Source organism: Podarcis gaigeae (assembly GCF_964106915.1).
Source record: "Podarcis gaigeae genome assembly, chromosome: 6".
Lineage (NCBI taxonomy): Eukaryota > Metazoa > Chordata > Lepidosauria > Squamata > Lacertidae > Podarcis > Podarcis gaigeae.
In genome coordinates this window covers 76,636,939-76,664,426 of record NC_139682.1, presented here as the reverse complement: position 1 = coordinate 76,664,426, position 27,488 = coordinate 76,636,939, and the positions used below count along the sequence as shown (strand labels likewise).

The 27,488-nt window shown below is 42.6% G+C and overlaps 1 protein-coding gene across 2 annotated transcripts in view; it reads right to left on the bottom strand.

The window, feature by feature from the left end:
• The window catches only part of LOC310846629 (glyoxal reductase-like), a 65,450-nt gene that overhangs the window by 13,818 nt on the left and 24,144 nt on the right, over positions 1 to 27,488 (bottom strand). For both annotated transcript variants that reach the window (XM_083743559.1, XM_083743558.1), the window contains exons 3-6: positions 26,302 to 26,403; positions 9,877 to 9,968; positions 6,286 to 6,468; positions 4,576 to 4,635 (exon numbers count right to left, since the gene is read on the bottom strand). In XM_083743559.1, the coding sequence (XP_083599685.1) occupies positions 4,576 to 4,635; positions 6,286 to 6,468; positions 9,877 to 9,968; positions 26,302 to 26,403 (437 nt within the window). The remainder of the gene's footprint in view (positions 1 to 4,575; positions 4,636 to 6,285; positions 6,469 to 9,876; positions 9,969 to 26,301; positions 26,404 to 27,488) is intronic.

The following is a 27,488-nucleotide window of genomic DNA, read 5'->3' as shown; positions in this document are numbered from 1 at the left end:
CTGGATATGCTTGTACTAAGCCATTTCTCGTCCATCACTGTTTGTTCCCAACTTCCCACACTCTCAGTGCAACATAAACTGAGCATGAACGTAATGTAGGAACTTAAGAAGAGGCTGCAGGACACATCTAGTCCTGCATTCTGCTCTCAAGTGGCCAAACAGATGCCTTTGGAGAAGCCCACCAGCAGGATCTGAGCACAACCAGTGCGCCATCAGAATGAGTAGCCAATGGTAGCCTTATCCGCCATGAATTTATCTAATCCTCTTTTAAGGCCACCCAAGTTAACAGCCATCGCTGACTCTTGTGGGAGACAATTCCACAGAATTCCATAGCTAGCCCTGAAAGCAATGTGGTTGGACCCTGAAGTCTCATCTACAGCTATAATTTCACGATCTGTTCCAAAACCAAGGGATGCCCATAAATACCATCTGTTTCTTTCCCCCCACACCCCTGTAAATCACCATTAACGATTTTGGGAGAAATGTAGGTCAAAACACCAAGTGAAGGAGAACTTGGGAAAGAAAACCACAATGAAATAACAAGTCTTACACTTTCAAGACTATTTAATGAAGCCAGTGTTCATTGGGGGGGAAACACAGTGATGACATAATATACACAGAATGTTGATGAGACTAAGAGCTTCTGGGAGAAAGGGGATTCCCTGGCTGGGAGGTTTTTTTTAAAAAATCCCTTCTCCTAGCCAAACAAAGAGCTATCCCTCCTTGTAAATATGCTTTCTGAGAAGCACAGGTTTAGTTCCTGGAACACACCAGTTGGCACGTAGAACTGCTAGAATGGCTCCTGGGGGAGGATAGACACAGGACTCTTTCCTAGAGTTTACGAAGTTCGATCACAGGCGGTGCATGTCATACGGTGAAAGGCCATTTCCTCGCCTGCCTCCCCTTTCCCTCGCCTGGTTCCCTGAACTGGGAATTCCTGTAAGCTGTGCGCATGGATAAAGGCAGAGACGGCAGCATTAGATGTGCAACTGTTACGCTACGCACCCGGCATCTCCTGAGCAAGTCCTTCTCTTCCCTTGGCTGTCTCAGAAGCAATAAATCCCTTCTTCCCCAGGACTACCTGAGGTGTGTTTTTTTAGCAAAGTTTTTAAAAGAACGGGATTGCAAGCATTTATTTCTTCAAACTGGTAGCTTAGTTAACTAAAGCACTGGTTCGCTGTCTTAACTCGTGAAGACCAACTGGAATAACTGTGGGACTGTTCATGGCAAAATGTTCATGGCATATTTTGCCAGCCCATGCTTTCTGTGTTGCCTCCCCACCACCTCATTTGTGCTGATTTTCTTTGGCGAGGGGGGGCACTTAAATAATAATAACAACAATAATTTTATTATTTGTACCCCACCCATCTGACTGGGTTGCCCCCACCACTCTGGGCAGCTACCAACACATATAAAAACATAATAAAACATCACACATTAAAAAGATTCCCTATACAGGTAAACTGCATTATCAACCGAAATGCTTAAAAACACAACTGCAATGCCCGGTTGCCAAGTATGAACTGATAAGCTAATCAGAACCCTCCTTGCGCCTTCTCCTTCTAATTGCTTCCTGTTCAGTGTAGCATGGCCTTAACAAACCCTAATTTTAGTTGCTTTTATCTGCTGCACTTGCCTTCATTTTATCTGTTTGTTTCGGCTCATATGCTGATTGTATGATTTTATTGGTTTGGTCACTGTTAGCTGCCCTGTGTGATGCAAAATGCATTGGAAAGGGTGGAATATACATTTTCTAGTATGTAAATCAGGGTTTCCCAAATTTGGATCTCCAGATGTTACTGATCTACAACTGCCACCTTCCCTAGCTAGTGGTCAAGGATGATGGGAACTGTAGTTCAAAACCAGCTGGAGACCCAAGTTTGGGAAACGCTGATGCAAATAAATGTCATGACTTCTCCTTCAGTTGACCCATAACAGCTGGTCTATGAACGCAGAGGTTCCATTTAACTATCAAGGATAATTTTATCTACTTATTTATCTAGCTACTTATTTTAAGGTCGCGATAACTTACATGCATTTTTCTAAACCCCTTTGAAAGCCATCTAAGCTCTTGGCCATCACAGTCTTGTGATCCTCTGTCTCACTGTGTACAGTGGAGCTCATTACCAGGTAAGTGTGCAGCAGACTGCAGCCTTAGTTCTTCAAAAAACCTTTCCTGAAAAAGTGGTTCAGGAGCAAGTATCTACCCAACATCTCCCATGCTGAAAACTAACGTTAAATAAGTTTTGTGCTTCCCTGCAATCTTCCTATCCTCTTTCAATAATACTTTCGAATCATTGCCATCAAAGAAACCAACCGCCTCTCTCTGGCTGATTTCCTGCTTCTGATATATTTAAAGAAATGTGTTACTTGTGTCAGTGTTTTTAGCAAGGTGCTCTCCAATTTCCTTATCACCAACCGACATTTGTTTTGCCAGAGTTGGTGCCCCTTTTTATTTTTCTAACTCGGCCAAGACTTCCACTTTTTAAAGGAAGCCTTCTTGCTTTTTATAACCTCCTTGACTTTGCTCACCAATCACACTTGCATTCTCTTGGACTTGTTTGTATCTTTCCAATTTGTGTTCATCGTTATATCTGTACTTCTGGTATTCTGGTATTAAATAACCTCCAATTTATTAAATAACCTCCAATTGCCCTATAGACAATTGTCTCTTGAATATCCCTTTTAGATTGCTTTCAACTTACCCTCATTTAAGTTCTGTTTTTAGAAATTACATGCAACCGTTTTGGACACCCAAAACAGCTTTCCATTCATTGCACAATTCAACAACACACAGGGCACTTCCAGACTGCCATATTTTGTGAGTGGGATTAAACTGCATACTGGCAAATTCAGGCTGTGCCATTAAAGTGGGTGTGAAGCTCTTGCACAACAAACCCAATTCCTCTCCCTTCAAAAAAATCCAGACTTTTTGCAGTTTGGAAAGTGATGGGAAAATGCACTAGAAAGTATGGGATAAAACTCCCCCACTGTCAGGGGACTGCCATTGGAACAGGGAAGGGAGGCAGAGGGGCAGTTGGGTTACAGAGAACCTCTGAAAATCTTGAGAAGCAGTTCCTCTTCCTGCGGTGGGGAAAGCCACACCTCCAGTGGGGAAGAGGGGAAGGGACCAGAGGAGGATGCTGGGAGCCCCTGTGCCACACCTTGCCAGTCCGAGGGTGGAGAAAGCCACACCTCCAGGGTAAAGGAGGGGAAAGGGCTAGAGGAGGATGCTGGGAGCCTCGGCACCGCTCCTTGCCAAGCCCACCTTGCGCAGAGGTGTAAAACGCAAAGAAGGAAGGAAAAGGCTGGGGGTGACTAAACTCTTATGTTGGGGGAGGACCCGGAAATGACCACTCCCGGATTCTGCTAGCGATTGAGGCAGACATGAACTGATGGTTCTGCACTGTAAATAGTTTTGCACCAAAATAAAACCTGTTATAGACAGGTCGGAGTCCTGCCTGGTTACTCACAAGCAACCACCACTAACAGCTGACACCCACAAACAAATCAGAATAACTGCTCAATAAACAGCTGATACTGTATATATCCTTTCCACAAACTTTATGCAAAAAAACCCCTCAGTACATGTACTGTCCGGAAGCAATGTTAAGGGTACAAGGGTCTTAAGCCCCCCCCCCCCATCCTGATCTGGTTCACTCTGCTTCCCACCCCACCCATATTGCAAACATAATTGCCCTTAATCTACTTAATTGCAGGGGAACTGTCCCCTTCTAAATCTACAATTTAGTGTTAAATATTTTCTACACTTTGGTCTCCCAAGAACTAAAGCTAAACTTCATTCTACTCCTAAGCCAAACTTTTTTCTTTTTGGGAACAAATATTCTTGTGTTCTACCCAGAAACAGACAAAGAGAACAATATCTCATAGTGGTAATTGACAACATCAAGTAGAGCAAGCAAAATCAATAATAAAAAAGACGTATCTAATACTTTACCTTTAGAAATGTTACTAAAATCACAATTTTTGAACTTATACAATCAAATTCAAATTCCTCCTTTTTTCTGCCTAGTGAAAAAAGAGCTATCCCCTCTATAAGGAACTTTTGAGTTTCAGCAAGTGGAAGTACATTTCGGTTACTACTTATAAGGCTAAATCTTCATTTTAGCCCACCTCATTTTAAAACATACAAATTTAGCTTTATCCGTTTCCAATTTAGCTTTAGTCTAGGTTTAACTGGGAATTGCCACAGGATTTATTTCCTCTTTTAGCACATGATGCCCTTAATACGCTATATTACGTTTCTTTAAATAATGCAGCAATTACACTTTTGTTCTTCTCATGGAGGTGACTACTTCACCTGGCTCCTTGCCATTTTCTCAATGTTTTGTCACTGGGATTGTGATGTTTTGGATCAATCAACAGCTTTTAAACTTTTCATTGATTCCTTACATGCGTGCTTGCTAAAGTTCTGGTTCATTCTCATGTTATTCCCAAATATTCCATCTTATGTTAATAGACACGGGATGGCAGAAGAGGAGTGTAAGATAATGGAAAGTTATGTCCAAAGTACAATAATTCATGTACATCTGGCACAAGGCAATCTGCTCTTACCTGACAGTTTTCCAGGACCCTCTCTGGTTTTGTAGACTTTGGAATAGTGACAATGCCATTCTAGGATGAAAAATAAAAACAATTTATATATTCCTAAAGTTCTATTTTTAAAAAGAAAACGGAAAGAGGGAGTGGGAGAATGAATTAGAACTATCTCACCCAAGTCAATGTGTCTAATTAGTGGAAGTTGTCAGTGAATCATCTCTTTACAAATGTTAAGTTAACCTGAAACAATTCAGCTTAGTTGAGATGATAAGCATGTGTCTGGAATGTACCAGGTGGGGAATTCTAATGACTGAAAGCTCTTCCATATAAAAACCCCTGCACATGGAAACTAGGTGTCAGGGAGAAGTATTTTAGTCTACTCTTCTCCCTGATGTGCTAGTTTCCTATGAATCCTGTAAACCCCTATCCTCAGTGGTACAGCCCACATACAGATTTACTGCCTTCATCTGCTGTTTGGAAGCGCTGGCCAGGCTTCCTCAACCTCGGCCCTCCAGATGTTTTGAGACTACAATACCCATCATCCCTGACCACTGGTCCTGCTAGCTAGGGATCATGGGAGTTGTAGGCCAAAAACATCTGGAGGGGGCCGAGTTTGAGGAAGCCTGCACTAGGCCAAAATACCTCCTTTAGCAAGACGTCTGCAGTCACTTTTGGGTCCTATGTGTCTCCGAATATAACAATATTAGAAGTCTCTCTATAAAACACTAATACTGAAATGACTTGCAAGTATATCTATCCATTGGAGGAGCCATGCGCTCATCAAACACAACTCTGCAGGTCAAGTTTGGGCACAGTGGCATTGGCAAAGAATTAATCCACACAGGACCCCAGTATTTCAGCCTCCATAGTTCTACACTGACAGAAGAAGAGGATGCTCAATTTTTGGATCTCTTCCACTAACAGATTGCTTGTGTAACACTGGCAGGAACAGCCAAGCTAAACTTAGTCCCAGGGACAAGGTATCTTTCAATCTCTCTACCAAACAATCGTCTAGACTTCAAGCCAATTACTTTAAATAGCCACCCAACAACCTTGAAACATCGGTGTACTCCTAGCGCTGAGGGCACTAAGAGACACACAAGGTATGTCTACTATTACTGGGCATGTTTTATGTGGGTGGGCAGGAAATACATTAATGTTTAATAGGGTATTGTATTTTAGTGTTTTATTGGAAGCCGCCCAGAATGGCTGGGGAAACCCAGCCAGATGGGAGGTGTATAAATAATAAATTATTATTGTTGTTACTATTATTATTATTATTATTATTATTATTATTATTATTATTATTAAAGACAATTTTTTAAAACAGAGATAGGTTCAGGGACACCAGCTCCTAGGAGCTGCACCCCTTTGAGCCTCCTCTCCCCTCAATATTTGTTAGCAGGGGGCTGAGCCCCCCTCAATGTTTGTCCAGGTGCGATGCTGTACATGATGCTATCACATGAGCCAGGAACCTGGTGGCTCCTCCTCTTCCTGCCATGGAGAGGAAGTGGTCCCCAGCCTGTGACAGCAGCAGGAGAAGGAAGAAAAGGTGGAGGAGCCACTGGAAATGGAAGCCAAGCTGCAACACAACGCACAAACATCACATGTCACATCCGGGTGTCATACACAACATCGTGCGTGACATCAGCCCCTTCCCCCAGTATCTATTCGGATTCGGGGCACCTGGACGGGACCAAGAATGCTGGCAACTTTAGAACTTACCTGTATGCTCCAGCGTATACATATCTGTGCAGGAGTTCTGCCATATTTCTTTGCAAGCTGAATTACGTCTGGATGACTAAGGGCTTCACCTTTAGCAAGTGGGCAGTAGCCTTCGAAAACAATATTCCTGCTTTGGCAGTAATCCACTAATTCTTGAGGCCTATGGAAAGGGTGGTATTCAACCTTTTATAAAAGAGAAGAAACTTTGATGTTAAAACCATCGCCAGCTTTTAATCTATCACAACTCAAAGGTCAAGCAGCTGAAGTGTTACTTCTTATTTGGCAGAGTGCTAACAGTTTTTAAAAAAAGAGGAAAGAAGAAATTGATATTGATATTTTCTCTTCCCTTCAAAATGCCAGTAAAAAGTCCCTTGAGTGGAAACATGGTACTCTGGAAAATTTGTACATTGGCTGCCAACATCCTCGGAAGTTACAGAGATGCACCAACTCTTTGCAGTAATGTTTGAAGCAGTTTGCTGGGTGCATTAGAACTCTGTCCCAAGACATCCATCATGCAAGATCATTGCCTCTTTCTCCTCCTCCTCCTCCTCCTCCTCTCCCATGTTCCTATGAACAAGAGACTGAGATTACACCGTGTTCACAGAAAATAACAGCCATACATGACCTGCCTATCACCAAAATGCCACTATACAAGTACCTGCCTTCACCTCAGTTGTACAGTTCCACCTCTTTGTAGAGCAAATTCACACAGTTGTTCTTCTACCATCATGAAATGATCTCAGCACATGGCCTATGTGGAGATGAGTCTTGCAGAATAGCCTGGCAAGTATTCACTCATCCCATATGATCAAATTTGACCTCATTTGTAAGGCTTTCATCAAAATCTTCAGTTAGGTTAGTTGGTTGTGCATAAATCTTAACAGAGGGTTACGGGAAGGACCCCCCCCCCCAACGGTGCAGCAGTAGCATGTTAATAAGGGGCAACTTGGGGAAACATAGACTTTCTTAAACAACACACACAGCATGGCTGAGATATCCTTAAAATGGAAAATCCCATTAATTTAAATTTGTAGCAACTTATCCAGTTCTTAAATATATATATTTTAGACAGAGCATACCCATCTCTTCCCTGCTGACATATATGGACTGGTTACACAATGACATTAATCTAGCCAATATTCTGTAAACTTTATGGTATAAAGCAAACAAAAAAGGTCAGGTCCAAGGAACTTAAAGAGTCAAAGGGGGAGAAGTGAAGGAGAAGGGTGGAAGAAGAAAGAGTACCAGGGGCATGAACATAGAAAGATTTAGAAGGGATGGGGAATTGGGCAAAAAAAGTGTGTTGGATGCTGAGGCCAAAAATGGTCCCACTAGGGAAGCTAGTCACTAACAAAAAAAGAAAGAAAGAAAGGAAAGGAAAGGAAAGGAAAAGGACAATATGGTCCTTGATTTCTCATTAGTCTTAATTAGGCTTGTGATTAGTGTGCATGCATGCACACACACACACTTTTAAATGAATAAATATGGTGAAATCTCCATTAGTGGTTATGACTATGCTACCCAAGTTTTGCTAGGGATTAGAGCAGAATGTAAAAGTTTACTCTTTCATAGACTGGGAGAGAGGTGTCACAGTATACCTGCTGACATAGAAACCTGTCCTTTAGTTACAATCGTGGGTCAGGAAAATGTGGAGTTTATTAAAAGAGGAGTGTGGGCAGAAGAAAGAAAAAAGGCTTTGCTGGTGTGTTCTGTTTGTGTGCCCCATCCAAACTGACGTTATTGGTTGCAGTGGCTCAATGATGGTGTCCCACCTCTCAAAATCAACAGTCAGTTCCTCCTGAGGAATAGGAGAATAGGAGGAGGTGACAGGCAAGAAGAAGAAGGACTAAATATGTGTGAATATGTGATGAATATAACTGATATAGGACCCCAAGATTATCGCAACAAGTCATTCTGTGGCAAAACGTAATAAAACGTGAACTATTCTGATGTTACCCCTCCCTGTAATTGAAGCATGGATGATTAAGCAAATCCAAAAAATGACACGGTTCCTGGACAGAAAAACACAAGCCCCTCATGTGCACAAATCCAACATAAATTCTCGGGGGGGGGGGGGGCTGCTTTAGCTGTCACACATCTTCCAGTGACCTAACCGTTTTGCGTACTTTTGATGGAGAAGACGACACGATATCTTAGTTTAGCACCATGACATCAACACAGGGAATGTGGAAAATTTCGTCCACCCCAAGGAGGATGAAGGACTGCTTCCTGTTTCTCATCTTTAGTACATGTTGTCTTTCCAAGCAACAATAGTCAGGAACAATAGCCTGGCATCTGCTCAATCCAGACTCTGAAAAAACCAGGCTCTCAAAGGCTAGGCTGAGTCAGCCTAAACCGACTGTGATCAAAAATGACGGGCTGGATAAGAGACAAGGTTCAAACAGCAGACACATCCATCTCTTCAACCTTTGAAGTTTCTTGACCTCTCTGTGGCATTCAGCACCACATGTTTACAGTTTGCAGAGACGTGATGGGGGTGGCTGGTTTGCCCATGCTGCTTGCACCTGAGCAGGCTATGGGGCATGCCCAGTATTTACTGTTGAAGACTCTGAGGAAGAATGGAGAAGCAATACTCCAGGTGGAGCTTTCAGACTCACCAAATGCCAGAGAACAAACAGTGTGTTATTTCCCAAGGAAGAAAAATGCTGGGGGAAAGTGCAGAAAAGGTCAACCATAAATTATCAGTACGTTGGAGTATCTTGGCATGTGTGTGTGTTTTAAGAAACATGCAGATTATGGAAAGGATGGGATAAGAGATTTATAAAATTATGCATCAGGTGGGAAAAGTTGATAAAGAAGCTTTCTCCCTTTCTTATTGCATTATAGTAGAACCCCTAGGTAAAGGTAAAGGTACCCCTGCCCGTATGGGCCAGTCTTGCCAGACTCTAGGGTTGTGTGCTCATCTCACTCTGTAGGCCGGGAGCCAGCGCTGTCCGCAGACACTTCCAGGTCATGTGGCCAGCGTGACAAGCTGCATCTGGCGAGCCAGCGCAACACACGGAACGCTGTTTACCTTCCCGCTGGTAAGCGGTCCCTATTTATCTACTTGCACCCGGGGGTGCTTTCGAACTGCTAGGTTGGCAGGCGCTGGGACCGAACGACGGGAGCGCACCCCGCCGCGGGGATTCGAACCGCCGACCATGCGATCGGCAAGTCCTAGGCGCTGAGGTTTTACCCACAGCGCCACCTGCGTCCCTAGTAGAACCCCTAGTTTGGAATTATTCAATGAAATGGATTGTTAGGAGGTTCAGGTCTCCTGGCTCTCACTGGATGAAGGACTTGAACTTTGTGTACAGTTTCTGCCCAAACCTTTAATGCTCAAATCAGTACAGTACATAGGCAAAATAGGTGCTATACGTGGCTATTGATCCAACCCTTGGGTTCCACTATATAGGAATGGGGCATGCACAGCTTTAATGTGGGACTGAGTAGCGGCTGTTGCCTTGGGATTTGCCCTCCCTTTGTTGGGTGTGTGGTGCTGGATTCAAGCCCTCTCATGCTCTCCATCATCTCCCCAAAACACCAGTTTGCTAGTCAAAGCCTTCAAACCACTATGCATAGTATACTCACCTGGTTAACGTGCGGGGTTACCTGACAGTCTTCCTTCAGTTGTTCCAAATGAGAAATAAGAAAGTTGCTTACTCCAATAGACCGGCATAAACCTGAACAAAAGCAAAAAGGTGCTACGTGTTTATAACATTCTGCCATGGTGGGAGATAGGAGAGGGGGCTAGTGCACACATTATAACCAGGTGGCCCAAAGAGGGTTGGGTTTAACAGTACTTCGGCCTGTTAAACATGGAAATGGGGTCCACTCCCACATACAATTTCTGTAGTCACTCAGGGAACCCCTGCCATCAGTGAACACGTAGAGGTAAAGGTAAAGGTAAAGGTAAAGGTACCCCTGCCCGTACGGGCCAGTCTTGACAGACTCTAGGGTTGTGCGTTCATCTCACTCTAGAGGCTGGGAGCCAGCGCTGTCCGCAGACACTTCCGGGTCACGTGGCCAGCGTGACGAAGCTGCTCTGGCGAACCGGCACCAGAGCAGCACACGGAACGCCGTTTACCTTCCTGCTATAAAGCGGTATCTATTTCTCTACTTGCACTTAAGGGTGCTTTCGAACTGCTAGGTGGGCAGGAGCTGGGACCGAACGACGGGAGGTCACCCTGCCGCGGGGATTCGAACCGCCGACCATGCGATTGGCAAGTCCTAGGCACTGAGGTTTTACCCAGTGCCACCCGCGTCCCTACTGAACACGTAGAGCCGGCAGACAATTGCTGACACCGTGTGTGTACTTTACCATTTAAAATCTGAATACTTTTGATACCCATATTTAAGTAGTAGAGCATGCCTTGGCTGTGTCCGAATGGCCCTGTGCAAATAACTACCCCTCAGCATCAGTCAGCTTTTTTATGAGATAAGAAAAGGTTGTTACCTACATACAAGCTCTCAGAAGAGGGTGGGCTATAAAAATAAATACATTTTAGGAATGATGAAAATGTATTTATCAAGTGAGGGAAAGATTACACACACCCCAATTTATGCATAATGAGAGTTCTGAGTAACATCATAGGGTATTTTTTTAAAAAAGAACAACACTGAACTTGCAGTTTGACAGCATTATCTGAGGACACAATTCAATCAAGATCCCTTTAGGAAGCAGTTTTATAATCTAAACACACAGGGGGCTCCCTGGTGGATTCAAGCTCCAGGCTAAATTCTGGGAAAAGCTGGTGTAGTGTAAGCAAAGAACAATTGGACTTTGCCAGGTTGAAAAGGAGGAAATGGTGTTCTGAACAGCCTGCCAAAAGCTCAAAAGAAGTGGAACATGCGTAGAAGACTAATAGGGTGTAAGAAAACACAAGGACAAACAATCCAAACAGACTTCTGACTACTTTCAGGTTATTACTGTAAGGAAGACATTCAGGAAAAGAAAACCCACAGAAACTATACTTATGAAGTCAGGAATTAAGAGCACAAATCTATAGCTGGGTTTTGCATTTTCTAACGCTGCCTGCCATCAAAGGGTCATAATTACATGCATGCAGCTCAGCATGCTTCCACAAAATTATGTGTGTATATAGAACTGTGCCAATAGTCCCAGAAACAGCTAAAAAGAAGGGGAAAATTTGCCCTAATTTGCTAAACTAAAGCGACTGTTGCATAAGTGGTTTCATCTGCCATAGGCAAACTGATAACATCCAGAAAGTTTAAGGCAATCTGTTTTCTCTGAATCCATCTCATGTCTTTATTGGCAAGGGTTGCAAGCTTTCAAGCTGCACAGAACTCTTGTTTCAGAATGAAACTATTATATGGGGCAATTATCAGCCATACTGATTTTCTTGTGCTTCACGGCAGTGCTAGATTAATTATCCTGTGTATTCTACAGAATACTGCAATGGAAAAGTACGAGGTCATCCTGCTTCCTTGAACAGTGGAGACAAGGGTAGTTTCCTCCCTTCCCCAGAGTCCTGACGAACAAGGGTCAAGCTCATTGATGGAGGAAAATTTAAGACATGGGTAACAAAACATGGAAGCTACTTAGACAGCCCAAACACAGCACAAGGGGCTTGTGAAGACAACAGTTGGACAGGGAACAATGGGAGAAAGGAATAACTCTGAGCAGCCATCAAAATGATGGGGCATTGTTCTTGGCTAAGAAGCAGCCATGCACTAATTTTTATTTCTGTTTTAGAGTGCACATTATGGTAAAGTGAGCAGGTTCTGGTCCCGTAACCCTACCAGCCCAACAAAAGATGTTTTAAAAACAATTTCTAACGCTGTATGGAACCTACCTAACAACCTTCAGTTAAGTTCACCCTCGAATAAATCTGAATGGTGTTCACGCTTCTGCCACTGTAGAATTCCTGGGAGAAGAAAGTTCTCCAGAAAAGGTTTGTTCAGAGAAAACCTCTCTCTCTTAACCAAACGCTTCAGATGAAAAACAGGAGGTGGCTAGTTCCATCACACCCTAGTTATGAGCTTACTTGCAGTACCTCTTTATTGGGTAAAAGGACTGAATGGACCTTTCATTTGAGGCAGTACACAAAGTATTATATTTTTTTTGAATAGCAAGAGACAGACCGTTGGTTCCAAAGTTCACATAGCTCACTTCCCCAAGAGCACAGGGTAGACAACAGCGTTTTACTTCAATAACCTCTCTATTATAACAAATATTATAAAGCTTTTAAAACATGAAGTAAACGTCTCTCTCTCTGTGTGTGTGTGTGCACCCACCCACCAAAAAAATGCCATTAGGATCTCCTAAGATACGATCCTGTTTAATAAATGAATTGGCAATATGATCACTCACAACTTATGAACAGACTGCTTACCAAATTAGACTTTGCTTGGATAAATATGACAATATTTGGAATGTGTTTATCCAAAATGTATAATATGCTATTAATATGTATTCAGATAAAAATTGCAACTTTAGAAAAGAATGTATGGGTTAGGGTATTTTTTTGCACATATCCATATATTATTTCTTTCACGACACGTTTTTGTGCCTTTTCATTTTTCTTTTTGTTCATTTTTCTTTGTATCCCTTCATTTATTTAAAATTGAACACTTTTCAATAAAATATTAACACCAACAAACCTTTAGGAGCCAAAGCAAACAGCAGAAGATCGAAGCTCAACATTCCCAACTTTGGAAACCAGAGTGTACGCAAATTCCAAAAGATACCTTCAACAATGTCATTGCATGAAAAAGCCCTAAATCCATATTGAGGCTGAGAGAAAAGGGGCTTTTTCCAATGGCAACATTTGAATAGCAAACGTCTTGGACCACAACAGCAGCCTCTTAACTGCTACATGCACTGTGTTTACGGACATGATAGGCTGGATCTTTTGATTGCTCTTAGGGACTGCGATATGACACAGAAAAGGAGTCAACCTTAACGCATGATGAGGCTCAAGACTAGCAGCACTTTATCAGGGAAGGCCAGGACTTTAATGTGTTGCTGCACCGAAGCTTGAGGGAGCCGACAGCTCCCAGAACACGGAGGTAGCATAAATCCAGCGACCTCTCGCTCGTGAAAAGGTGAAAACGGAACAGACACAAGTTAATCTGAAAAATACAGCATGAGACAATTTCGAAAGGATTATTAACATGCTAATGAATTGGCACACAGCCACCCTATGCGTGGAATCACCACTGATTTGTCTTGTCACGGGAATCATACATAAATGGAACAGCTAGAGGGAAGGAACTCCTCGTCCGTCTCAAACAGCTGTGTTGTCGAGCTCAGCATGCTTGCATAATTCCCATTAATGCTAATAGGATTCGGGGATGTATAATGGGGTGGACACCTACCTTGATCCGGGATTTAAATATAAATTTATATTAACATAAAAGGAACATTTGCAATTCAGATGCAGCGCTCACCATACCATTTGCATGCTAGAGAGGAGCAGCAAAATATAGCAATGCATCAATTTTACTTGTTATATATATGTGAGCTGCACGCATTCATACGCGCAAGTGGCAATATATAGCCTTTAAATCGGTAGATACCTTGCCCTGAAGGTCCTGGAACGAGGAAGATGTTCACAATATGAGGCCATTTCCCCGAAATGTCCGCGTTCACCATGCACAGCCAACTTGAATGTACCTGCAACATACTTCAATGAAGAAACACATAAAAGCATTCTTCATGGAAATATATTACAAGTATATCCGTCCATTGGGGGGCGTGGTCTAATCATTGGTTGTGCATAGGCCTGGCCAATGTATTGATACATCATCCTGCAGACTGTCTTGCCAGAATGGTGCATGCTCTAGTTATCTCCCACTTGGACTACTGCAATGCGCTCTACGTGGGGCTACCTTTGAAGGTGACCTGGAAACTGCAATTAATCCAGAATGCGGCAGCTAGGGTGGTGACTGGGAGTGGCCTCCGGGACCACATAACACCGGTCCTGAGAGATCTGCATTGGCTCCCAGTACGTTTCTGAGCACAATTCAAAGTGTTGGTGCTGACCTTTAAAGCCCTAAACGGCCTCTGTCCTGTATACCTGAAGGAGCGTCTCCACCCCCATTGTTCAGCCCGGACACTGAGCTCCAACACCGAGGGCCTTCTGGCGGTTCCCTCATTGCGAGAAGTGAGGTTGCAGGGAACCAAACAGAGGGCCTTCTCGGTGGTGGCGCCCGCCCTGTGGAACACCCTCCCTTCAGATGTGAAGGAAATAAGAAGTGATCTTCTTTTTAAAAGACATCTGAAGGCAGCCCTGTTTAGGGAAGTTTTTAATATTTAATGCTGTATTGTTTTTAACACTTGATTGGAAGCCGCCCAGAGTGGCTGGGGAAACTCAGCCAGATGGGCGGGGAATAAATATTATTATTATTATTATTATTATTATTATTATTATTATTATCCAGGACCAGTTTGAGGGCCAGAGCACAATAGTGCCTTCACCCTGCGGTATATCATGGGTGGTGCTTGCCTGCTGCCCAGCGCCTAACCTTCCTTCTCCAGCTGCCTCCTTCCTCCCTGCGACAGGCGCTGGCGGCAGTGGGAGTGGCAGCAGTGTCACCCCAGCACCTCGCAGAGCCGGGGCTGATGCTCCTTGCTCCTCCCTCCATGCACCACACGCCGGAGGGAGCTGCGGCGGTTTCGCCCCGGCACCTTAGACGGTTGGTGCTCCTTCCTTTCCAACACTGCAGTGTATCGCTATGCACTGGTGATACATCACAACATTGAAAGAAGGTGAAAGACTTCTGGGAAATGATTTATAATGAATTGAAAAAAATGTTGAGATATACATTTATTAAGAAACCAGAAGCCTTTTTACTTGGAATAATGGATTACTTGGATTTGCCCAAAGAAGATGTCAGATTGTTTCTGTATGCCACAGCTGCAGCTAGAATTTTGTTGGCCAAAAATTGGAAATCACAAGAAGTACCAACAGCGGAGGAATGGCAGATGAAGATGATGGATTTTTTGCAGCTAGCTGATCTGACCGGAAGAGTCCGCGACCAGAAGGAGGAGGAGTATCAAGAGGAATAGAAGAAATTCAAAGATTATTTAGTTAAATATGTTAAGATAAATTAAATAGAATTACTTGCGAGAATCAGATTGGCCTAGGATTTAAATATGTGATGTTGTAGAATACTTTGGATAAAAGTTAAAATGAAAAGAAAGAAAGAAAGAGGTTAATGGACCAAGTAAATTTTATGTGAAACTAGTTTTGGAAAACTACTACAATGATATATATGGAAACTCAGCCAGGGGGATTTGAGGAAGTCACCCAACAATGATAACAAAAGTGGAATTCTAACAGTTAGGATATATGTTTGTTTGTTTTTTGATGTTTTTTGTTTATGTTTGTGGACATGCTTGTTATAAATTTGGAAAATTTAATTTAAAAAATTGAAGAAAAAGAAAAGCTGATATCGCCCAGCCCTAGTTCTGTGTGTTATATATGGACCCTCACTGCCTATTGCACAGCATCCACTACACCCCTGTTGTCAGACATATGCTGACAAATGACAAAAAACCTCATACAGGTGACTGGTTGTTTTTTTAAGTGCTTAGAAATTCAGAAACTTCACCTGCCAATGTGCACTTGTGATCCTTAGTTCAGACACAACTGCATGCCGTCAATGGCACTCCAGCTTCTAAAAAGAGCAAGCAGTATTTTAGTAGATAGCAAAGGAAATATTTGCAATGTGGCTTTTTACACAGTTGTGTTAATATTATCACTTTTAACTACACTGTCCTTTACAGGTTCCTACCCAAAGGAGCTTATAATCTAAAGTGAGACTTAATTTTGCTACAGTCCCAGCAACACAAAGAGCCGAGCGAAGGGCAGCCTGAAAGACAATGCAAAATCCAGGGGGAGATGGAGATGTCCTAATTCTTGGCTTCCAAAAGGCATTTGGAAAGTAGACCCGTTAATCTTGAGCACTGGGCTGTTTGACAACTTTCATTTAAACTAACGATCATGTGCTCAATATGTGTCCTGTTAATTGGGTTACAACCCACGACGCAGCAGTTTGCATAATTTGAATTTAATCTGCGAGAGCAGGTCAAGCTCCCAGAGTTTAGGCCTATGGCGGAAGAGAAAACAAGTAAATAGATTCACCATGGTCCACACAACTAATAAATCAATATTTCAAAAGAAGCCTGGAACAAAACATTGCTTCCAATTGTAATATGAAAGGGAATGGGGCAAAGATGTTCCACTTTGTATTGAAAATCTTAACTGACGTTGACTTGAAGAATGAAAGAACTTACAAGAGCTGGCAATGAGAACCGTAGAAGATACAAATGTATTTTAAAGTGTGGGTTGCTGGTAGATCGCTGTCCTGCTCTAAGATCAGAGTTTAATTCCCCAAAGCAGATTATTTTTCAGTGGTCTGCTCATTTTAGTTTCAGGTTTCTTAATAAAAGATAATAGTTACATCTCTATCCTTTTTTAAGCCGCTAGTTTCTCATTTGTTTGGTTTCAGGCTGGGTTTCCCAAGTTTGCTTTCCATTATGTCAAGAATGCAACTGGTTCAAGCCTCCCCAGACCCAAGCAAAATGGGGTTTGTAGTGCTCAGTGTGGGCACAAGACTGGTTTCATGGAAGCATAGAGTTGGAAGGGGCCACGTGGGTCATCTAGTCCAACCCCCTGAAATGCAGGAATCTTTTGCCTGACATGAGGCTTGAACCCACGACTGTGAGATTGAGAGTCTCAGGCTCTACCAACCCGTATGGGTTTCATAGCTTGGGGGAAGATTTTAATTTCCTTACACCATCCCTCACAATTATGGCATCGCATGAAAAAACTTGAATGGTTGAAACTCTGTTGGTTGAAAGAGTGGGTGAAATTAGAAAACACGGAACTGTTGGATTTGGAAGGATTTGATAACAGATTCGGTTGGCACGCATATTTATGGTATGATAAGAAAAAAGCTCATAAAGGTTTTGAAAACCACATCTTTCGAAGATCTCTCACAGAAGTTTGGGAGAGGTATAAAAACCTATTGGAACCGAAAATACCACATTGGCTGTCTCCGTTGGAGGTGATGAGTGTAAGGAAGATCAATATGAGGGGGAAGTGGATAACATACGGGAGTTTAACAATGAAAGAAGGAGGTAAATGGAAATTGAAACCGTATGAGGAAGTAAAAGAATATGTTAATGATTGACTGCACTACTTTCAGGTTAATGAAATGTTTAAAAAAGATGTTAGAGAAAGAGGTTTTTCTGATAAAGAATCAAAGTATCAGCAAGAAATATTGAATAATGATTTCAGAATTTTATCTAAAATGTATAAATTGCTGCTGGAATGGTATACAAAGGATGAGGAGGTTAAGTCGGTTATGATTCATTGGGCCAAAGACTTTGGATATAATATACAATTAAAAGACTGGATAAAATTGTGGAATGAAGGAATGAAATTTACTGCCTGTACTGCAATAAAAGAAAATGTGATGAAAATGATATATAGATGGTATCTTACACCAGTAAAGTTAGCAAAAATGTATAAAGTAAGCAATAAATGTTGGAAATGTAAAGAAAAAGAGGGAACATTTTATCATATGTGGTGGGAGTGTAAAAAGGTGAAATGCTTCTGGGAAATGCTATATAACGAGTTGAAAAAAATGTTGAAATATACATTTATAAAGAAACCAGAAGCATTTCTATTAGGAATAATGGGAAATGAAATTAATAAGAAAGATTGGAAATTGTTTTTGTATGCAGCAACAGCAGGAAGAATATTATTGGCCCAAAAATGGAAACAAGAAGAACTACCTACGATTGAAGAATGGAGGATGAAACTAATGGACTACACAGAACTTGATAAACTAACAGGAAGGATCCGGAACCGGCGAGACCAGAAGTTCACTGAGGACTGGACTAAATTTACAGATTATATGAAAAGTATATGTAATGACCAGATAACGTTTGTAAGTTTACAAGAAGTTCTGTGAAGAATTAATAGTAGAAATATTGTAGAAAAAGAAAAAGATAGGATAAGTTATTATTATATTGCAATATTAAATAGGGAATGTGTAAGAAGTGATTAAGATGGAGAATTATCAGACGAGCTGATGGAAGTCCAAAAAGATTGTGTTGGTGATAAATAATTTTACATTGGAATATATATATATATATATATATATATATATATATATTGCTTTCGTAGATTTTCACGGGTACAGGAATGCAGGTTTTGGTGTCCTCGGGTGTCTTCCCGTGTAAAAGTTGGGGTGTCTAGGCGACGTTTCGACGAGGTCTCACTCGTCATCTTCAGGCTGGTGCTTTCGGCTTCTTGTTACTGGAACAGAGCAAATATATATATTTGCTTTCGTAGATTTTCACGGGTACAGGAATGCAGGTTTTGGTGTCCTCGGGTGTCTTCCCGTGTAAAAGTTGGGGTGTCTAGGCGACGTTTCGACGAGGTCTCACTCGTCATCTTCAGGCTGGTGCTTTCGGCTTCTTGTTACTGGAACAGAGCGGGATCTCAATGTTTGAGTTCCTATAAATACTGTAGAGGGGGTGTGGTGTCTAGCCTCCAATGTTCTGGGCAGAGAGGAAGTTCCCAGGCTAGTGTACCTTTTCTTCTTTTGTTCCTTAATTACTTGAGAGATACCTTGAGTGATTTCTTGAGTGATATCCTGAGTACCACTTAGGTGGGTCATTAGGTGTGGATTAGTTGCTAAAGTCTTTGTGTCTTGACCTCTTGAACTTTGTGAAGAGTTTTCCTGAGAAGATGGCTGTATTGCACTTAGTTGTGCTTTGGCTTGGCTTCGTGTATAGGGGCGAGCTGTGGTTTTGTGGCTTGTGTCAGCCAGATCTGTGTAGGGATTGCAGGGGGGTGCAGCATCCGGAGGTGCCACCATGGATTGGCTACTGGATGGTGTCAGTAATTCATCTGTGGAGAGGGTCTGGGTTTGGGTCTGGTGTGGTTGATTGGTGTTGGCGTTCTGTGTGCCTCTGGATCTGGTGTCAGTTTTTGTGGGGAGGGCTAATTTCCAGATGTCTGGCAAGCGGGATGTGTCGTCACGCTTGTTCATGTTGTGAGGGTGTTTCTCTATCTCGATGGCTACCATGGCAGGAAGGAGGTATATAAATGCAGTCATTCCATCATTTGACAGCCGTTTACTCAATCTGTTTTTCAAAATACCAAATCAGCTTCCTTTTCTGTCAAAGAGGAAGTTGAAACGTACACGTGCTGCTGTGTTTCACATCTCAAAACAGCCTTTTAAAGAATAGCCTTTGACAACTTTTATGACTAGCTTTACTAAATACTAATAATGATACCCACCCATCACAATAGGGTCCCAGGTCATGTTATAGTAATTTAAATGCACAATATTAAAAACAGTTTCAAGCAAATTCTTGTGATGGATTGGGCTGCTGGGGCATGCTCTCAATTGCTCTTCTGATTGTTCAAGTTGCCTCACGGGCATGAAAGAGATGCAGACATGGATTCTTCCAGCTTGCTCTTTTCCCTATCCCGTCACCCACTCTGACCCGCTGCAGGGCAGAATGAGAGTCCTGCTTGCTCCAGAGGGCCAGATAGGCAGGGGAACCAGGGAGAGAAGGACAGGCTGTATCAGGTATGCAGTTGCAGGCAGGCTGTAATATTTTGGCTGCAATCTGGAAACTCTAGTGACTTGACAGACTCATGTTAAAGTTGCTCTCCAGCCAACATCATAATTGTCTCGAGATGGGGGAATGATATTAAAATTAATATTAAAATTAATGTAAATTTAATTTGAAATTAAAATTTCAAATCCCCACTGAGCCATGAAGCTTGCTGACAGTTTAAGGGCTCATGAACTCAGAATTGTAGAGTTGGAAAGGACCCCGAGGGGCATCTGGTCCAACGCCCTGCAATGCATCAACGACAGATGGCCACCCAACCTCTGCCTAAAAAGCTCCAATGAAGGAGAGTCCTCTACCTTCCAAGGTAGCCCATTTATACAAAGGTGAAAAACTTTAAAAAAATACGTGGAGCTAGATCCGTCATGGATATACAGTCGTATCTCGGGTTACAGACACTTAAGGTTATGTCTTTTCGGGTTGCGGACCATGAAACCAGGAAGTACCAGAACGGGTTGCTTCCAGGTTTTGGCGGTCACGCATGTGCAGAAGTGCTAAATCGCGCTTTGCGCATATGCAGACACGCCGAATTGCAACCCACACGTGCACAGATGCGCCGCTGCGGGTTGCAGATGTTGCGGGTTGCGAACGTGCATCATGTTTGCAACCCGAGTGTCCACTGTATTTTGCTCATGTTCAAAAAAATCCAAAGTGGCGGCGGAGGTTAACCCCAAGCTAGTGGACATTCATTCATTCATTCTTTTTTTTATGTTGCTTTTCTACCCTCCCCCCCCCCCAGTGCTCAAAGCATCTGACAACAATACATTTGAAAATCAAATGCAAAAAGAATTTGCTAATGACATAGCAAATCACAGTAGCAAATATTATAACATACAAAAGCATTTTCAGAACTGTAAGTATAACAAGATTACATAAACAACACCCAGCATCCAATAACAAAAACAACAATAAACTAAAAATAATTTACAGTTTCACCTTGGTCCCAAGAGCTCCCTCCCCCCCCCCCCATGTTGCTCAGGGTCCCTTTCCTGGAACAACTTGCAAGGCTTCCAATCGCAAAGGGCAGTACATCTGGAAACAGACCTCCTCCCATGATGTCCCCCCTGCTGGCCACATGCCATTTCAAGAAATCAGATTTGTTACCTAACTAATTTGGGGGTTTCTCAGTCATGACACGCTCAGCAGGCCTCTTGGAAGAGGTGGGAGCGTGCAAATCACAATTTCTCCCAGACTGCACCCAAATTTCCAGGGTGTTCCACAACAAGTAGGAAAGGCAGTTCCACTGGGATGAGTTTGGGAGTCCATCAAATTGCCTGACCTCACCACCTCCTTGGGCCAGCCCAGCAGGAAATGAGGCTGAACACTTTGAATGCTGCCACACTGCATTTTCTTGCCAGAAAAAGCTTCAAAACAAACTTCATGTGAAGATTAAAAAGAAAAAGGAGGAGGGGACCTTCAGAGTAAGATGGACAAGCTGATCTCTTACCAGCAAAGATTTGTAAATAAATGCTCTCAGCACCCGAGCTTTGTTTGATTACAATAGCTTGCCTTATCTCTCTTGAACACTGACATGGGTGTTTTTATCAAGGCTTTCAAGCCTTAACTGTACTAAGTTCAGACATCAAAACACTTTTTAGAACTTTTACTAGCTCTTAACAATTTCCTTAGGCGATGTTGCCTCCCTCATCGCACGCCAAAGCAAAATATGCTGCAGAAACAAGCTTTGAATTTGTGAGTCATCACTTTTCTCCTGGCACAGGCTCTGTATCAAAATGAATAATAGGCAGGCATTCAACAGGTGTAGCCTTTCCTGAGATGGGGATTGTGTGTGTGTGTGTGTGTGTACACTGGGCGAATTTCTGCATTGTATGCAACTGTAAACATTCATGTGACACAAGAAGTCATGCAATTCAAACTTGTTACACGATTTCAATTTGTGGGACTGCGTAAGGAAACTTCCAGCAGAAAGAGGGGTTCTGCATGGCAACAGAAAAAGTCATCAAAGTGAGAAAGTGTTGAATTTTGCCTGCAAAGGAAGAATCAAAAGTGCAAAGTGAACTTTTTCCTAGGTTTACTATGGTGATATACAGTATAGTGTAGAGTATATACTATGAGATATTTCACATTAGGCAGCGGCATAACTCCTGTAGAAAGGGAGAGATTATACAAGCAATCAGTTGAAGGAAATTAGATGTCTACCATATAGAGAACTTGTTTTTTAAAAAATAAAAAGTATTTTTTAAAAAAAATAAATCCATTATTGTAAAAGGTGCCAATTGGACAATTCACACTGAAAAGTTGTGCAGAAATCTTTTACTTAATTACCCACATCTTTGCTTACAAAAATGTGTAGCTTCCTGTCATGCTTCTTAAAAGCTGCTTTGCAAATCATTACTGTTTAACTGAATGCCATGTGAGACTTGAGTTTGTTTTCTTGAAGAGATACCATCATACTGCATCCCTTATCTGATCAAACGGGGTGTGGTGCAGCAGATATCACTCATGAACCACCTCCAACCACAGGAGGAAGCTCTCACCTACATGAATCTACATGAATCTCTATTGTACTATTACTTTAAAAAAAAAAAAAAGGCCTAAGGAATTCAAAAGTTAGTCCTGTGGCAAAAAACCCCCTGCTCCCTCACAGGAATGAGCGAGCATCCATTGCTCAATTCCAAAATAAGTTGGGCTGCTCAAATCGAATGTTTTATGAGCATCTGCAGCCTCCCCTGCCAGTCCCTTGCCCTCCTCACCTAAGAGAGGAAACATGCATCAAATGAAACTTCGCCCCACCCCAGCCCAGTCCACAATGGGGACACAGGACAACTCAAAGTAAGCTGGCCTATCTCACAAGCCTGCATCTCAAGGAAACTCTTTCCATACCAAACCGCCCTCGCCCAGCAGCGGCCGAGAAATTAAAGCACAAGTTGTTGCTCTTTATTGCGGGTATTTACAGCCCAGTCTTCCAGCATATGTGCAGGCCTGTTTAAATAGTCAGAATCCACAAAATCAATTAACAGGACCCAGCAGCCGCATCCATAGGGCAACCTTTGGATTATATTCCTGCTGTTTTTCTCTCCGCAACAACCCATCAACAGCGAGCAGCTCCAACAGCGGCTGTGGGTTTGTAGCCCAACACTGAGAGTACAGTCATACCTCGGGTTGCGAACGCTGCGAGTTGCGCTTTTCCGGGTTACAGACCGCGCTGAACCCGGAAGTAATGGAATGGGTTACTTCTAGGTTTTGGCGCTCGCACATGCGCAGAAACACTAAAGTGTGTCACGCGCATGCGCAGCGCTGTGGGTTGTGAACGCTGCGGGTTGCGAATGTGCCTCCCGCACGGATCATGTTCACAACCCGAGGTTCCACTGTACTCAAAAAGGCACCAATGGTAGCTTTTTGAGGTTGAGGGGCAGGCAGGGAAGTTCATGTTTGGGCCACTCACCAGACTTGATGGTCCAAGAAAGGCTCCTTAGCTATAAGGACACCAGAGTGGAGGGAGGTTAAAGTCCCTCTCCCTGTTTGCCTCCTTCCTGCCACTGCTGTTACATGCCAAGGTTAAACTATTGCTTAAATTACAAATCCCGAAACCTCAGAGGCTATCAAAGACCATCTTCCTTAATTTCTCAAGCAGGCAGGCGCGAGGGGAGACGTTTATAAATAGCTTGAATTGCAGCTTTTTTAGAGAACATTCCCATTAACTTTTATGACTCTTAAGTCACATTCTCATTCTGTTCTTGGAATGCCCCATTCTTTTCAAGCATAAACAAATGGAAAACCCTTTAAAAAACAACAACGTACGCTTAGAACACAGTTTTTGTGACAATCAAAATCAACTCCTAGAACAACTGTGTAATAAACCATAGTGGTTGATTATTACTGTCTTTTTAAAAAAATAAAATAAAAAAACCTAGAAAGCGTGAACAAGCAGATTTAATAAATGCATTTCATTGCTTTCACTCAGTCTTGTAATTTTTGCTCCTGATCAAAAGCCTCATCTTCCAGTGTTCTTTTTCATAACTCCACGTGTTTTAATTTTGCTAATTGTTCACACTTCTACAGTATGCTTTCAAAGGGTCAGTGAAAAAGGTTTGAATCCTTGTTTGAGGTACTGAATAAAATACGGATATAACTGGGCCTGCATGAGGTGGTTGGTTGTTTGGACAGTATAGCTCACCAAGTGAGTCTACAGCTGGGGCAAGACTTGAAATAAGTTCTTCCCATCTTATCATCTTACAGCACAATCCTGTGCATCTGTAAACATAAGTTGTTCTACTGTAAGTCAAAGGGGACTTACTCCTGTTTAAGTAAGTTTAGAATTGAAAGCTTGGTCACATTGCTACACAAGCACTCAGATGTGGAAAATAAGTGATCAATTAGAAGGAACAATGCTTTTTTTTAAAAAAAAAAAAAAAACTGCTTATAAACCCCAGGCCAGGGCCATAAGTCAAAAGGGATGATTAAGCATTATCTGAGTGTCAACTGAAACTTTAGTGGTTAACCATGCAAGCAAATTATTTAATCATTTCTTCCCTCATGGGGTACTGCCTATAAACCTCCAAATTTATTAACATTTGCATATCACTTCAGAAACACATGGCCAGAGGTTCAAATTTTCTGCATTGCTTGAGGCAGAAAGGGGTGATTTGTGGGATGCAGGATCCGATGGACCAGATAACAGAAGACTCAGGACAGAAAGGCTACTTTAATTGGAATGAGATTTACGTGACGTTAATTTAAATAATGTAGCTTAGGGTGGAAATTGTGTTCGGCATCCATAGGTTCTGTAATGAAGTTTCACGCAGGGGTGATAAATTGAGGATGTGCCTAACATACAGTTTTAAATCCTGACGTTTCGTTCGGCCTAGGTGCAGATAAACAGCCAAGTTAAATTAATGCACATGATGAAGGAAACAGTAGAGAAGGGGGGCACGAGTTGGGGGGGGGGAGAGATTCAGTTCAAAAATCTCCCAAAGAGATGCTTTGTAAGTTAATTAACCTGGGGGTGGGGGGAGGGAGAGAGAGAGAATCAAGTTTCAATTCCTCGTTCAGGCAGTCAACTAAAACCCTTGCCCCAAACCACCAACAGAAAATTGTTACACCAATAATATCCCCACCATCACCACAAGGGCTCCTTGGTCCCAATTAGTATCAGCTTTGAACAGTATTGGTAAGGCTCTGAGAATCTGCAACCAGACCCACAAACCCACTGTAACAAGAGTACTTGGGTTTGATGCCATGACACGAAGCTACTTCAGTTCAGCGGCCTTGCCTTTTTTTGGCATTCAATTCCATTTGAAAGCAACGACAAGACTCTGGTGTTTCGGAAAACGTTCCCTCCTCCTCTCCCCTCCTCCTCTCCCCGATTACAGTCATAGGAAAAAGAAAACACCCTCTTTGAATTCTGTGTTTTTACATATGAAGACATAATAACAAACCTCTGTTCTTTGGCAGGTCTTAAAATTAGGTAAATACAGTGGTACCTCGGGTTAAGTACTTAATGTGTTCCGGAGGTCCGTTCTTAACCTGAAATTGTTCTTAACCTGAAGCACCACTTTAGCTAATGGGGCCTCCTGCTGCCGCCGCGCAGCCGGAGCACGATTTCTGTTCTTAACCTGAAGCACTATTTCTGGGTTAGCGGAGTGTGTAACCTGAAGCGTATGTAACCCAAGGTACCACTGTACAACCTCAGATGAACAACAACAAATGACATATTACACTGTGTCATGATTTATTTATGGCTCTAGACTTGGGGTATCCAATGACACTGAGGTGGGCTGTTCTCTTGATAACCCACTTGGTCCTTCCCCTCGGGTCTAGGTCACCACCCCCCAATCTGCTGTGTCCCACTCCAGGGTCAGAGTCCTTCAATGGGTCCTGCTCACGATTTCCCTCTGTGTTGGGCCTGTCCCACATCAGACACCTCTGATCCCCAATCTCTTCCCACTCCTTCTCCCCACTGGACATTTCCAGAGAGCTCCAGACAGCAATGCTGCTTCTCATTCCCACCATCACCATCTTATGGAGGCCTACTCTGAAAAGACTGTCTTTAGGCCTCTTCTTCACTGGACCAAGAAAGGAGCAAAGTTCATCAGGATTGCTAAGTGTTCAGGTGTTTAAAAAGCACTGCAGGGAAAGGGTAACAAAACTCCAGAGTGGAGCACTGTTCTGTGACACTTCCGAGGCCTGGTATGAATGATATCAGAACATAGCTGTCAACTTTTCCCTTTTCTTGCGGGGAATCCTATTCGGAATAAGGGAATTTCCCTTAAAAAAAGGGAAACATTGACAGCTATGCATCAGATTGCCCTAAGATATATCCCGAGTGGAAAAGATGGTGAAAATGTGTCGTGATATCCCAACAGAAACACTCTCTGCATTTTTGCAACTGTGAAAAAAATCAGCAGCAACTATCAAAGCCACCCCACCTTTCTCATACAACTCTTCCATGGCTTGCCAGGTCTCTGCTCTGACTTCTCGATTGCTTTTACCGGGGATGTGCGAGTCAGGCCAATGCACCAAGTAAAGATCTAAAAAGAAAAAAGAAAATCCAATGTTGCTTTTCATGAACAAATCACACCAAACTTGTTTTAAAGAACCATAAAGCTCCCAATGAAAAAGTAAACCTGTTGAATTGTAAAGAAAAGTAAAGCTGTTGAATTGGGGAGTTGCAGTCTCCACCTGTGAACCACTAGTACAAAACACCGAATGGTGCAACCTCTGCTAGTTTTAATGCAATTTCAGTGCAAAAGTTCCAGTGAAGCAGCCTTAATATGCAGGTAAGCCCAGTTTCCTAGATGCTCAAAGACACAGCCACTCCGCAGACAAAAAGCAGTATACAAAAGCAGTTTTGTGCTGAGCTTGAGAAACTGCAACATCCCAAGCCGAATGACTTAGCAGCCCTGAGAACTGCAAGACCTCTGGCCTGTTCCAATATGTGGGGCTTTCATCCTTCCTCGAATCAGTGCCTCCATGATTCTGCATGCAAGCTGCATCTTGGATGTCGTTGGTTCTTTCAGTGCATACATTCAAGTTGCATTTTGCAGGGTGAATATATACAAGTGAGGGGAAGTATACTGGCAGTAAAAAATCACATGTTCAATTACTGTACAAAGAGGCTCTTCACCTCAGCACAACAGAGAGTATCTTAAGCATCAAGTTTGTTGGGTTCCTTAGAAGTCCTTTCAGGCACTGGCACACCGGAGATTGTCATAATTTGTGCAGTATTTATACAACAAAGCAACACAACTTTGGATGTCCCAAGGTGAACATATTACATGCTTATAAACCCCTCCCTCCCCATCTTCTTGAAATACCTGTCAGAAAAAAACAAACCAGGAATCTTCGTGGGAGCTTCATTAACTATGAATCCCAAAACTGAAGATAACCTCCCAACTGGTGCCAAAGTTTTGTAGTCGTTCTGAAGCATGAACCCAGGTTTAACACATTTTAATCTTATTGTATTGGGTACTCTGCACACTGCTTAGAGACGAATGTGATTAAGCAGTATACAAACTGCTGAAATAATTAATAAAGAAAATCCCCATCATGGGATCTATTTTTGGTCACGTTGATGCATGGCGAAACATCAGGAGCGTGTTACGGAATGTCGGGA